Raw genomic sequence first — 14812 nt, forward strand, 5'->3', positions numbered from 1 at the left:
TATGATTCTATGATTCTATGATTGCCGAAGAATTAATGCTTTTGAATTATGGTGCTGGAGGAGACTCTTGAGAGTCCCATGGACTGCAAGAAGATCAAACCTATCCATTCTGAAGGAAATCAGCCCTGAATGCTCACTGGAAGGACAGATCCTGAAGCTGAGGCTCCAATACTTTGGCCACCTCATGAGAAGAGAAGACTCCCTGGAAAAGACCCTGATGCTGGGAAAGATGGAGGGCACAAGGAAAAGGGGACGACAGAGGACGAGATGGTTGGACAGTGTTCTCGAAGCTACAAACATGAGTCTGACCAAACTGCGGGAGGCAGTGGAAGACAGAAGTGCCTGGCGTGCTCTGGTCCATGGGGTCACGAAGAGTCGGACACGACTAAACGACTAAACAACAACATTTCTGGAGGCTGATAGAAAATTTTATTTATTTTATCGGGCTTTATAAACAAGAATAATGTTATACAAATAAGTGTACCAAGTTTTCTCATGTCATTTGTATGTGACAAAAATAGCATAATAAATGTGGGAAAATATCTGCAACATATGTTTCATTTACAGGTAGGTAGCCGTGTTGGTCTGCCGTAGTCGAAACAAAATTAAAAAATTCCTTCCAGTAGCATCTTAGAGCCTCTGCGCACTGGGACTCCATCTTCATCGAGCTGCCCGCTATGACCCCAAGCAGAACTTTATGTACATGTCAAATTAGTATTCCTGGAGGGTGATGCTTGTGTGTGTCAGCCAGCATGGTGTAGTGGTTAAGAGCGGTGGACTCATAATCTGGTGAACCGGGTTCGCTTCCCCGCTCCTCCACATGCAGCTGCTGGGTGACCTTGGGCCAGTCACACTTCTTTGAAGTCCCTCAGCCTCACTCACCTCACAGAGTGTTTGTTGTGGGGGAGGAAGGGAAAGGAGAATGCTAGCCGCTTTGAGACTCCTGAAGGGGAGTGAAAGGCGGGATAACAAATCCAAACTCTTCTTCTTCAGCCATGACAGATATGTAGACGGAACAAATCTTTAAAGACTGGAAGAGAACGGAGGGCGCCTTCACTTGCCAAAGCCACAAAAGCTAATGTTTTGGGGTTGCATGTTTCTGAGTATGTGTTCTGGATATTAAACAGCCTTTCCTTTGCCCTCCGCAGTTGATGTTGAGGACGAAGAAAATTTGGAGGACGTCTACATGATCCCCAACTCTTCTGTTCTGTATGCTGTCCAAGTGATGTCAAAGCCCATTGACTACTATCTTGCAAGGGTAAGAAGCACATTGGTGTGGCCGATGCAGAACATTCTGTTGGAAAGGCCGAATGACTGTTGCTGTACACGGAAGCAGACCAGCACCCCCAGATCTAGCCCAGGGTGGTCCACATTTAGAAGGTCTCAGGCCCAGCTCTTTGGAGAGAGGTTCTTCAGAAGTTGGCCACCTCACATCCTTCAACTGTAGCTTGAGGTATGATTAAATGGAATATCCTCTGAGCCAGCTTGAGATCACCAATCATGAGGAATTGTAGTTGTGTTATAGTGGGTCAGACCATGATCTATCCAGACCAGGGGACATGGGAGCCCTGCCGGGGCAGATCAAAGATTTTAGTCTGTGGGATGTAATCCACTGAGAGCAGTCAAGCACAACATTCCTTGTTTTCCTAGAGTGGACATGCAGGGGAATGTTTGGTCCAGCCAGTCGAAACTTCCTGTTCCTCCTGGCTGGAGCATAATTCCTTTTGCGTGTGATAGAAGGTGGGCGTGACCTTACCTGTCCAGGTTACAAAAGGACGAGTCACGTAGCACACTTTTTGACTTCCTTCTTCGTTTGACCAGCTTTTAGTTAGGACTGCTCTGCTAGCTCTCAGCTAGCAGAAGCACTGGGATTATTTCCCCATATGAGGTAGATGCACATGTACATATTTGTAACTAAGTCTGCCTTCAGGAATCCAACTGTGAACTGATGTGAGTAAACTTCTTTTATTAACTTTGACTTTATTCTTTTGAGAGGGATTCAAGGGAATTTACCAGGAACGTACAATTCAATCTGAGACATATTGACTTGTATAACACAATGGTACCTCTGGTTAAGAACTTAATTCGTTCCAGAGGTCCGTTCTTAACCTGAAACTGTTCTTAACCTGAATCATCACTTTAGCTAATGGGGCCTCCCACTGCCACCGCATGAAGCAAAATTCATCCTGAAGCAAAATTCTTAATCCAAGGTACTATTTCTGGGTTAGCGGAGTCTGTAACCTGAAGCGTCTGTAACCTGAAGCGTCTGTAACCCAAGGTACCACTGTAGTGAGAGGCTCACACGAGCCTGCAACCAGCTATCTGCTGTGCATGTAAAAAGGGGAATGTAAACTCTGCTACGTAAAGGAACTTGCTTGCACAAGTTAGGAAGGATATTAATAAACAACATATCCTCTCCTGCCACCCCAAACATTCCCACGTTGTCTACTCAAACACTCCATTTCATTGAGTGGCCAATGAGATGCTTACACATAGAATCATAGATTTGCAGAGCTAGAGAGGTCACTGAGGACCTTCTAGTCCACCTCCCTGCAATGCAGGAATATGCAGCTAAACCATAGAGGGATGGAACCTTCAACCTTGGCATCATCAGCACCAGGCTCTAACCAGCTGAGCTATCCAGTAGTCCTTGAACCAATTTCAAAAGCAAGCAGTTCAGTCCTCTGTTCTTCTCCCTGAGCCTGCTGGGTGGAGAGGAATGGGAATGGGGTGGAGACTGAAGTGGGGCCTCGCCCACTATTGGCTCTGCCTCTGCCCCCCCCCCCCAGTGCACCCCTGACAGATTGCCCCAAGGCAATGCAGTTCGCCACGGGAAAAAAGGCTTTCTACCCCTTTGCTTGAGGGACGCGGGTGGCGCTGTGGGTTAAATCACAGAGCCTAGGATTTGCCGATCAGAAGGTCGGCGGTTCGAATCCCCATGACTGGGTGAGCTCCCGTTGCTCGGTCCCTGCTCCTGCCAACCTAGCAGTTCGAAAGCACGTCAAAGTGCAAGTAGATAAATAGGTACCACTCCGGCGGGAAGGTAAACGGCGTTTCCGTGCGCTCCTCTGGTTTGCCAGAAGCGGCTTACTCATGCTGGCCACATGACCCGGAAGCTGTACGCCGGCTCCCTCGGCCAATGAAGCGAGATGAGCGCCGCAACCCCAGAGTCGGCCACGACTGGACCCAATGGCCAGGGGTCCCTTTACCTTTTACCCCTTTGCTTGCCGAAAGCCCCCAAGCAGGGCATGAGAGCGATAGCAGAGTCTAAGCAGTGGGAGAAGAAGCCAAACATTCTCCGCAGCAGCCCCAAAGTTGCAGAATTCATTCCCCACAGAGAGGTGTGTCTGTCACCTTCATTGCCCAACTTCCATCTTGCGTTGAAGATGCATCTCTTTCACTTAGCCTTCAACATTCTTCATTTACCCTGCCTTTCAAGATTCACCCTATTCTCTTTGACTGCAAAGTGTTTTGAGCTGATTTTAATACCATACAGTGGTGCCCCGCAAGACGAATGCCTCGCAAGATGAAAAAATCGCTAGACGAAAGAGTTTTCCGTTTTTTGAGTCATTCCGCAAGACGAATTTCCCTATGGGCTTGATTCGGAAGACGAAACGTCCTGCGAGTTTGTTTCCTTTTTCTTAAAGCCGCTAAGCCGTTAATAGCCGCTAAGCCGCTAATAGCTGCTAAGCCTTCGCAAGACGAAAAAACCGCAAGACGAAGAGACTCACGGAACGGATTAATTTCTTCTTGCAAGGCACCACTGTATTTTAAAAATAATAATAATAATAATAATAGTAATAATAATAATAATTAATTATTATTATTATTTATACTCCATCCATCTGGCTGGGTTTCCCCAGCCACTCTCGGCGGCTTCAAACAAAAGATTAAAAATACATTTAAGCATCAGTCATTTAAACTTCCCTAAACAGGGCTGCCTTCAGGTGTCTTCTAAACATCAGGTGGTTGTTAATTTCTTTGACATCTGGTGGGAGGGAGTTCCACAGGGCGGGTGCCACTACCGAGAAGGCCCTCTGCCTGGTTCCCTGTAACCTCACTTCTTACAGTGAGGGAACCGCCAGAAGGTCTTCGGAGCTGGACCTTGTTGTCCGTGCTGGACGATGGGTTTGGAGACGCTCCTTCAGGTATACAGTGGTACCTCGGGTTACAAAATGCTTCAGGTTACATACGCTCCAGGTTACAAACTCCGCTAACCCAGAAATAGTACCTCAGGTTAAGAACTTTGCTTCAGGATGAGAACAGAAATCGCGCGGCGGCAGTGGGAGGCCCCATTAGCTAAAGTGGTACCTCAGTTTCAGGTTAAGAACGGACCTCCAGAATGAATTAAGTTCTTAACCCAAGGTACCACTTACTGGGCTGAGACCGTTTAGGGCTTTCAAGGTCAGCACCAACACTTTGAATTGTGCTCGGAAACATACCAAGAGCCAATGTTGGTGCCAACGTGGTGGAACCCATTCTGGGATTTTATGGCAGAGGGTGGGTAAGAAACCGTAGCGTGAACAGCAGGAGAGCTCCACACCCTTGGAAAAAAAGCTTTTCAACTTTAAATTAATTATCTGCCCCCTCCCCCCCCCCAGCTGCAGTGGGTTCCATTTTCTTTTAACAATTAGGCTTGGCACAGCCTTCCCGAAGATAATGGAAGACTGGTTGAGTCCCAAGTGGGTCTGCAGCCAAAAAGCCTCATTCTGTTGCAGTCACACACACACACACACAGCCATTTATGCCGAAGGAACATTGTGAGGGAAGGAAAAAACGACTCCTCCGGTTAATCAGGACAACTGTATACGCAATTTATTTTTATTAAATTTACGAGTGTGGCGAGACAGGCTCGGGCAGCGTGCCAGTGGGTTTCTCCTTCCTGCTTGGAAATCCCTGCAGGAATCAGGGGGCTCAGAATGCTGACTGGGGGGTTTATAATGCAGGGGAAGAGAGAATGGAATGGAGTTCCCTGAAATAGGGCGTGGCTGGCTGGAATCCTAACTGTCTGGATCACGCATGCGCCCTTGGGCCATCCCTGAAAACTTCTTACTAGTTGGGAGTTTGTGTGTACCCCCCAGAATGAAGAATTAGAACTGGAGGTCTGTCCTTCCCTTTTTAAAATTCTTAATCTCATGTTTCCCCTCCTCGTTTAAATCCAGGACCTGAATATCCTTTTGTTTGGCTCCAGCCTCGGCTGCTTCAGCGAGGAATGGAAAATCCAGAGTTTTATGTTTAACGACAACCCTCAGCTGAAGTATGGCATTGTGCAGAAAAAGGTAAAGTCTGGAGGCAGGATTTCGAAGCCACTGGGGGCACAATTTATGGGGGAAATGGGGGGGCACTGTCCTAGGCCAGCCTCATTGGAATGGCACTAGTGCAATAGTGTACAGTGGTACCCCACAAGACGAATGCCTCGGAAGACGAAAAACCCACTAGACGAAAGGGTTTTTCGTTTTCTGAGGTGCTTCGCAAGACGGATTTTCCTAAGGGCTTGCTTCGCTAGACGAAACGGCCCTGCCTCTCGTGTCATGGCGATGGTCACTGCACGCACGCACGCTCGCTTCCCCACTCCTCCGGCTCCCTCCCACCTTCCTGCTGACGGCTCCTCCGGCTCCCTCCCACCTTCCGGCCGACCTTCCGACCTTACGGCTGCCTCGCAACGCTGCCCACCGCCCTCGCGTGCTCCCCTCAGGAGCCGTTGCCGCCAGCAGCCAGCGTTGCAGCTGGAGTCGCGCTCCTGAGCCCCGCCGCCCTCCAGCAGCCGCGTCGCGCGGTGGCCACAAGGCGCGGGTGAGTCCAAGGACCGGCTGCGGCAGCTGCCCTGCTTCTCCCCACCCCTCCCCGCCGTGGTGCTTCGCAAGACGAAAAAACTCGCTCTACGAAAAAACCCGCGGAACGAATTAATTTCGTCTTGCGAGGCACCACTGTACAAGGGAACTTTCATCTGGATGGAACCCTAGGCTCAGTCAATTCTGCTTGTGCATAAATCACCGCATATCTTGATGCGGCTGTAGTGGTGACCTCACAAAAGACTGTCTTTGCTATTCGGCAGCAATGCACATCCATGCCTTGGTCATATAGTTGGGGGCAGGGGATGCACAAAGCAGCTGAAGGAAGCGGAAGCTGTGGCAAACAGTTGCATGCGCAGAATTCCTGATGCACCGATCCCACTTCTGGGACAAGAGCAGATCACCTGCGACTCCAGGACACAGAAAGTTCCGTTCAGTCATTCCCCTCCGAATATTCATGCACAGAGCAGAATCGTGCTCCGTGTATTTCTAGACCTCAGCTCCCATGATTCCTGGCTGCTGGCCATTCTGGGTAGGGCTGGTGGTAGTTGGGGGTCCAGCAGTACCTGGAGTGGGGCAGAGATTTGCCACCTCTGTTCCATTTAGGTTTGTGGCAATCACTTACGAAACGAAATAGTTTTTCGCTCTTTGGCCAGCCAAGTCTAACACATCCTAAAAAAACGCATTTATAAATATTTCCTCATGAAAGCAATGAATTTTTTTTAAATTATGTGATCTCCAGACATATGCTTTTGCATATCCATAGCCTGCTTGTTTATTTATCTGTTTATTATTTGATTATTACATTTATGCCCCACCTTTTCCTCCAGGGGGGCTCGAGGGGGTGTACGTGGTTCTCCCCTCTCCTTATTTAAGCCCCACAACAGCCTTGTGAGGTGGGTTAGGCTGAGAGATAGTGATAGGCCCAAGATCACCTAGTAGGCGTACTGGCCAGATGGAGATTCGAACCCTGGTCTCCCAGTCTGAACCCTCCAAACATTGCCCAGTTGGCTGCCTTAAGGAAGAGGACTTCGTATCAGTGTCCCATGTGCTCAGGTCTGAGGACCCATTACTGACCTCCTAAGAGTAAAACTTAGGACGCGGGTGGCGCTGTGGGTTAAACCACTGAGCCTCTTGGGCTTGCCGATCAGAAGGTCAGTGGTTCGAATCCCCGTGACAGTGTGAGCTCCCATTGCTCAGTCCCTGCTCCTGCCAACCTAGCAGTTTGGAAGCACGTCAAAGTGCAAGTAGATAAATAGGTACCGCTCCGGCGGGAAGGTAAACAGCGTTTCCGTGTGTGCTGCTCTGGTTCGCCAGAAGCAGCTTGGTCATGCTGGCCACATGACCTGGAAGCCGTACGCCGACTCCCTCGGCCAGTAAAGCGAGATGAGCGCCGCAACCCCAGAGTCGGCCACGACTGGACCTAATGGTCAGGGGTCCCTTTACCTTTGAGTGTAAGACTTAGGAGGGTACAGATGGGGAGACCAGGGTTCGAATCTCCTCCTGGCTGGGATATTTGAGCTCTTTTGCTCCAGCCGTTTGCTCCCAGGCCACCTGGCCACCGAGAGAAATCAGACCCCTGCTTCACCCCTCGACGACAGAACAAATCAACCACATGTTCCAGATCTTGGCATCGCCTGTGCATACTGTTCTGAGGTTTTCTTCTTTGGGAAAACATCCAGGGACGCAACCTTTTAATTACAAGCGCAGAATTTTCAGCCGGTCCCAACGTCCACGACATTTGGGGCACGGCGGTTAAAAACACAGAAAACAAAGGGAAACAAGAGGCAGGAGACTAGGTGGAGCTGAAGAGGCTCGCAGCCTGTGCAAGCTTCTCACCAGCTTCAAACGGCGCTCATTGTTTTTCTCCGTCCCTTGCCTTTTGCCGCTGTCTAGGGTGGGCCGTGCGGGGTCCTGGCAGTAGTCCAAGCCTGCCTCCTGCGACATCTTATCTTTGGAGACAGCAGCAGGAACAGCGATACGCGGTGAGTCGACGCTGGTGAGAGCCGGCCTGTTTTCCACCCTGAGCTTGAACGCTAATCCCCCTCTATTGTTGGAAGGGGAAAAGGGGTCTTCCTGGTCTTGACCTCATTAAAGGGAGATAAAGTCCAAATTGCAGCGCCTGTGTTGACTGAGAGGGTAATGGACACCGTCCTTGAGGGTCAAGCCCCAAGTATTTTTTGCACTTGCAAAACACACGTTGTTCGTGACGGGCCGGGTGGGTTTCAGGAGGGCTAGGAAGCCGGACGGACCCTCTACAGAAGCAGCGTGTCGCTGTGTGCAAGTGTACAAACACCCTCTGCATGCACAAACATGGCACAGGTGTTGGCAGGTCACTGCATCAGCTCCCCACCGCCATGTCTCTTGGCCCTATGTCCACTCTGAGACAGTACTCTCTGCCTCCCCCTTAAACTCGCCAGCAAAATGCCCTTGCAAATGCCCCCGTTTGAGAGGCCTGTTTGAAATTCTCGACCCTGAGTTCCCAGAAGCTACAATGAGCTAGGTTTGACTGCTGCTGACTGCTGACTCCTCCTGATTAAAATAATGAATACCTAAGCTATGGTTTTCCCAGTAGTGATGTATGGAAGTGAGAGCTGGACCATAAAGAAGGCTGATGGCTTAAGAATTGATGCTTTTGAATTATGGTGCTGGAGGAGACTCTTGAGAGTCCCATGAACTGCAAAAAGATCAAACCTCTCCATTCGGAAGGAAATCAGCCCTGAGTGCTCACTGGAAGGACAGATCCTGAAGCTGAGGCTCCAGTACTTTGGCCACCTCATGAGAAGAGAAGACTCCCTGGAAAAGACCCTGGTGTTGGGAAAGGTGGAGGGCACAAGGAGAAGGGGACAACAGAGGACGAGATGGTTGGACAGTGTTCTGGAAGCTACGAACATGAGTTTGACCAAACTGCGGGAGGCAGTGGAAGACAGAAGTGCCTGGCGTGCTCTCGTCCATGGGGTCACGAAGAGTCGGACACGACTAAACAACAACAGCAACACTTTTATCAGGGTGACTTTCCAAAATGCAAGGCTTCCCATTCAAGGTTTACTAAGAAAGTGAGCTTGCAATTTTTGAGATGGTGAAGGGTGTCCATTCATATGGTATGGGGTCAGCAGCAAATAGCCCACGGACCAAGGCTGCCCCACTGAATAATAATATCACTTGTCACCTTCCATTACTGACCTTGGAGGAGGGCAGTGGGCTGTGGAGGAACAGTGTATATCGGGCATAGGCAAACTTGGCCCTCCAGATGTTTTGGGATTACAACTCCCATTATCCCTAGCTTAGAGGACCAGTGGTCAGGGATGATGGGAGTTGTAGTCCCAAAATATCTGGAGGGCTGAGTTTGCCTATGCCTGGTGTATATGAAGACAGTCTTGGCAGCTGGTTATTTTGAGGGAAGGAGGCCGTGCCTGACCATTTCTGGTCCTCCATCAAATGGAGCTCCTGACCTGAGATGAAAGAGAAGCGAAATTAAATTGGACAAAAAGAGTCATAGAATCATAGAGTTGGAAGAGACCACAAGGGCCATCGAGTCCAACCCCCTGCCAAGCAGGAAACACCATCAGAGCACTCCTGACATATGGTTGTCAAGCCTTTGCTTAAAGACCTCCACAGAAGGAGACTCCACCACACTCCTTGGCAGCAAATTCCACTGTCGAACAGCTCTTACTGTCAGGAAGTTCTTCCTAATGTTTAGGTGGAATCTTCTTTCTTGTAGTTTGGATCCATTGCTCCGTGTCCGCTTCTCTGGAGCAGCAGAAAACAACCTTTCTCCTTCCTCTATGTGACATCGTTTTATATATTTGAACATGGCTATCATATCACCCCTTAACCTCCTCTTCTCCAGGCTAAACATGCCCAGCTCCCTTAGCCGTTCCTCATAAGGCATCGTTTCCAGGCCTTTGACCATTTTGGTTGCCCTCCTCTGGACACGTTCCAGTTTGTCAGTGTCCTTCTTGAACTGTGGTGCCCTTTTTTTTTTAACCCCCTACTTTTGCTTTTGGCCCCAGCCACCATTGGCTGACGGTGCCCACAGAAGGGTCCTTATGGCTGAAATTAAATTGGACAAAAAGAGTCCATCAGGGCTGCAATGTCACGCCCAATACTCACCCCCCTGAAGTAAACCGAAAGGGGGATAAGGTCAAAATCCCTTCCACGCACATTCTAAATCTGAAACATCCGCATTTCAGATGAAGACTCCATTTGGAATTTTAGACAATAGCAGGCCTCTGTGTGAGAGATAAGTCTTCTTGGTGTTCCCATCTCTGGTCCGCTCAAAAGATCTACTCATTTGAGAAGACTAAACATCAAATCAAAGCATCAGACATGAAAGAGAGGCCTTTGGCGTTCTTCCTCTGCCTTTGGGACAGTGTAGGATGTTAACCTTCTTCTGTCTCCTCGGAAGGGTGTTGGTGACTTGCAGCGAAGCAGATAAAGGCGAAGGAAAACCTTACATCACTCACAGCTAATCTGGGCACTTCTTGGTGTTGGTCACTTACGGTCGAGGAAAGAGGAAGCAAGATCTTATGTCACCCGCAGCTATTTTGGGTGCTTCCTGGTAGCAGTTGAGGACACAGTGCCGGGTGTCAGATCAATAGCCTTGCAGGCCAAGCACCAGTTGGGCAGTTGAGTTGGGTTGGCTGGGCTTACTGGAGGCCACCAAGTTGGCAAAGACTAGCCTACCTTGCATCAGATGGATTGCATCCAATAGTGGCCCACTGGGGCAGGTGTTGACATGGTGAATACCCTAAATTTCGCAGGTGGGAGCAGGTGCAAGTCCTACGGCTCAGTTCTCTGCTGGTCACTACTCCTGTCCCAAATCATGAGCTCAAACTCTTGTCAGCCTGGGATGAAGAATAATAATATTTTTATTATTTGTACCCCGCCCATCTGACTGGATTGCCCCAGCCGCTCTGGGCGGCTTCCAACATACACAAAAACACAATGAAACATCAAGCATATATAAACCTCCTGATATAGGGCTGCCTTCAGATGTCTAAAGAAAGTCGTATACAGTGTTACCTCTGGTTACGTACTTAATTCGTTCTGGAGGTCCGTTCTTAACCTGAAACTGTTCTTAACCTGGGACACCACTTTAGCTAACGGGGCCTCCCACTGCTGCCGCACCGCCATTGCGTGATTTCTGTTCTCATCCTGAAGCAATGTTCTTAACCCAAGGTATTATTTCTGTGTTAGCAGAGTCTGTAACCTGAAGCGACTGTAACCTGAAGCGTATGTAACCCGAGGTACCACTGTAATTGCTTATCTCTTTGCCATCTGCTGGGAGGGTGTTCCATAGAGCGGGTGCCACTACCGAGAAGGCCCTGTGCCTGGTTCCCTGTAACCTCACATCTTGCAGTGAGGGAACAGTCAGAAGGTCCTCAGAGCTGGACCTTGGTGTCTGGGCTGAACGCTGGGGGTGGAGATGCTCCTTCAGGTGTACAGGGCCAAAGCTGTCGAAGACTTTGAATTATTTTTCATTTTCTGCATTTCTCCGCCTCTGCTTTCAATTCTCGCGGCTGAGTGGTATGTTGAAACCCTGGCAGCGAGGGACAACCTAAAGCCTCCCACACTTAAGCTTATGGGTTACAATCAGGAGTCATCAGCCCATCATCATCATAATGTTCATTTGTTTTGGTTTTTCTTCCCCTCTCAGCCGTTCCACAAAATGTCCCCCTTGGGGTGTCCTTTGCCCTAGCCAAAGTACATTCTTCTGCATCCTACGGAACTCGCTGTCCAGGGCGGGGTCGTTTTCCAATATCTGGCCTGAAACGGCCCTTTCCTAATGTCTTCCCTCTGCTTTTAACCTTTATGCTAAGTACTTCCTTTCCCTCCCGATCTGAACCCATCAGCTATTTCCAGACATCTGCCATCGTGCTCTGCAAGCTGCCACTTCGCTCGCCCAGCCGCCTCTCATAGAAATCAATCGGCCTCCTTTGAAAAGGGAGTGTCGTTCTTTGAACCGAAGATCTAAAATGGAAAGGGCATTAAGGAAGAGGAGTTTATGTGGCCAGCCCAAAGGTTGCTTGCAGATCATGACACAGGCGGCTCCCCTGTCGGTTTCTTGCACCTCTCAAGATTTTGTTTCAGTGCGCACAAATGCGTATTGCATGCCAAAGATGCATGCAACATTTGCATTTTGCAATCGAATGTGTCAAATTGTGTGTACGGTAGCAATTCTTTTCAAGTGTGCACCTTGCGTAGAAAGTACCGTATTTTTTGCTCTATAAGACTCACTTTTTCCCTCCTAAAAAGTAAGGGGGAAAGTGTGTGCGTCTTATGGAGTGAATGCAGGCTGTGCAGCTATCCCTCAGCTTTCACTGCGCAGCGATCCCTCTTGCTGTGTTCTGGCTTCTAAGATACAGAATATTTTTTTTTCTTGTTTTCCTCATCCAAAAACTATGTGCTTCTTGTGGTCTGGTGCGTCTTATAGAGCGAAAAATACGGTGCATACAAATTGCGTGCAATTTAAATGTGAAGTTTTGCTTCGTCTGTTTGAAAAATCTGCACTGCAAACAGATGAAAACATGAGCAGGGTTGCAGTAACACTTGTAATGTAACGTGTATTCTGGAGATAATGAAGTTTTTAATAATAATAATAATAGGGAGCACAGTCGTACCTTGGTTGTTGAACGCCTTGGTACTCGTCCGTTTTGGCTCCCGAACGCCACAAAGTGAGTATTCTGGTTTGCGAACGTTCTTCGGAAGCTGAACGTCTGACATGGTTTACACAGCTTCAGATAAAGTGCAGGAAGCTCCTGCAGCCAATCGGAAGCCGTGCCTTGGTTTTCGAACATTTTCAGAAGTCAAATGGACTTCTGGAATAGATACCGTCTGACAACCAAGGTGCGACTGTATAGAAAAAGATGCAGTAGAAAAGATTTAATAACAGAGCCCATGGAAGGGATGATCGGAAGCCCAGAGATTTGGAGAAATCTCTTAATTGTAGGTATGCTATATTATTTTTCTAATTTTATACTTGTAATATAAAATACAGTGGTGCCCCGCAAGACAAATGCCTCGCAAGACGGAAAACCCGCTAGATGAAAGGGTTTTCCGTTTTTCGATGCGCTTTGCAGGACGAATTTCCCTATGGGCTTGCTTCGCAAGACGAAAATGTCTTGCGAGTCTTGAGATTTTTTTCCGCTCCCCACCCCCTTTTTCTAAGCCGCTAAACCGCTAATAGCCTTTTAGCAGCTAATCCGCTAATCCCTTAAGCCTTTAATAGCCGCTAATAGCGCTAATCCGCTAATCCGCTAATAGGGTTGCCACGCAAGACGAAAAAACCGCTAGACGAAGAGACTCGCGGAACGAATTAATTTCGTATTGCGAGGCACCACTGTAAAAACTATGTTAAAAAAGAGAGAATTCTGCATGAACCAGACTGGAGTCTACCAATGTCTGAGCAACAGCAAGGCTGATATGTGAGAGAATTGGGTGCTTGGTTCTCCCCTAGTCCAGTCTCCAATGAGAGTGTGGCTCAGAAGAGGACATTTCAACACATACAGCTTATTGGTGGGGTAGAGGAAGGAAGAGGTCTACAGACAATTTCTCCTACAGAATAACCCTTTGTGTGTTTACTCAGAAGGAAGTCCTGCTGTGTTCAGTGGAACTTACTTTCCCAGGTAGAGATGGGGGAGAAATAGAATCCAGTTCACAGTTAAATGTGAACCGACCTAATGTACGGTCCAAAACAATATGGAAACTGAAACACGGCCATCTTTTGAAATTCGCACCTCTCCGAATTTTGCAACGCAGTTTTGCAGCCAAGTACAATGTGTAACATGAGACGTGGGTGGCGCTGTGGGTTACACCACAGAGCCTAGGACTTGCCGATCAGAAGGTCGGTGGTTCAAATCCCCGCATCGGGGTGAGCTCCCATTGCTCGGTCCCTGCTCCTGCCAACCTAGCAGTTCGAAAGCACGTCAAAGTGCAAGTAGATAAATAGGTACCACTCTGGCGGGAAGGTAAACGGCGTTTCCGTGCGCTGCTCTGGTTCACCAGAAGCGGCTTAGTCCTGCTGGCCACATGACCCGGAAGCTGTATGCCGGCTCCCTCGGCCAATAAAGCGACATGAGCGCCGCAACCCCAGAGTCGGCCGCGACTGGACCTAATGGTCAGGGTTCCCTTTACCTTTACCTTTACAATGTGTAACAAAAGTGCATATACTAGGAGGGGAAAGCGTGCAGATAAAATATGCATATTTGTGAAAATAAGGAACAAGAGGCAAAAATTGCTTTGAAAAATGTCGGAGGAAATACCAAAAAAAAATACGTTTATATTATTAGAAATTCACACTAAAATGCTGGTGTTTTCATGTGAACTGAGGGGATCGGAATTTAATATTGGAATCCCCAGCAGATCTAAGTAGAGCCTGGAATGTTCTCCAACAGAAGCCCTGCAGAGCCACTGCTGCCAGCCAGTGTAAGCAGCATTGAACTACAGGGGCCAATGGTCTGACTCAGCAGAAGGCAGCTTCCTATGCAGGCTGGTATGCAGGCTAAGACCCTACCTGCCTGTGGACTGTCTCACCAAAGTGGTGCATGCTCTAGTTATCTCCCGCTTAGACTACTGCAATGCGCTCTACGTGGGGCTACCTTTGAAGGTGACCCAGAAACTGCAATTAATTCAGAATGCGGCAGCAAGGCTGGTGACTGGGAGTGGCCACCGAGAGCATATAACACCGGTCCTGAAAGACCTACATTGTCTCCCAGTACGTTTCTGAGCACAATTCAAAGTGTTGGTGCTGACCTTTAAAGCCCTAAATGGCCTCGGCCCAGTATACCTGAAGAAGCATCTCCACCCCCATCGTTCTGCCCGGACACTGAGGTCCAGCTCTGAGGGCCTTCTGGCGGTTCCCTCATTACGAGAAGTGAGGTTACAGGGAACCAGACAGAGGGCCTTCTCGGTAGTGGCACCCGCCCTGTGGAACACCCTCCCTTCAGATGTGAAAGAAATAAGCAGCTATCCTATCTTTAAAAGTCATCTGAAGGCAGCCCTTTTTAGGGAAGTTTTTA

General features: G+C 48.8%; 1 protein-coding gene across 3 annotated transcripts in view; it reads left to right on the forward strand.

Moving 5' to 3' along the window:
• MINDY4 (MINDY lysine 48 deubiquitinase 4) overlaps positions 1-14812 on the forward strand; it is a 103840-nt gene that overhangs the window by 38664 nt on the left and 50364 nt on the right. For all 3 annotated transcript variants that reach the window (XM_083406310.1, XM_083406312.1, XM_083406311.1), the window contains exons 7-9: positions 1149-1258; positions 5163-5279; positions 7689-7777. In XM_083406310.1, the coding sequence (XP_083262436.1) occupies positions 1149-1258; positions 5163-5279; positions 7689-7777 (316 nt within the window). The remainder of the gene's footprint in view (positions 1-1148; positions 1259-5162; positions 5280-7688; positions 7778-14812) is intronic.

The sequence above is a fragment of the Podarcis tiliguerta genome (assembly GCF_965153285.1).
Source record: "Podarcis tiliguerta genome assembly, chromosome: 12".
In the NCBI taxonomy this organism is placed as follows: Eukaryota; Metazoa; Chordata; class Lepidosauria; order Squamata; family Lacertidae; genus Podarcis; species Podarcis tiliguerta.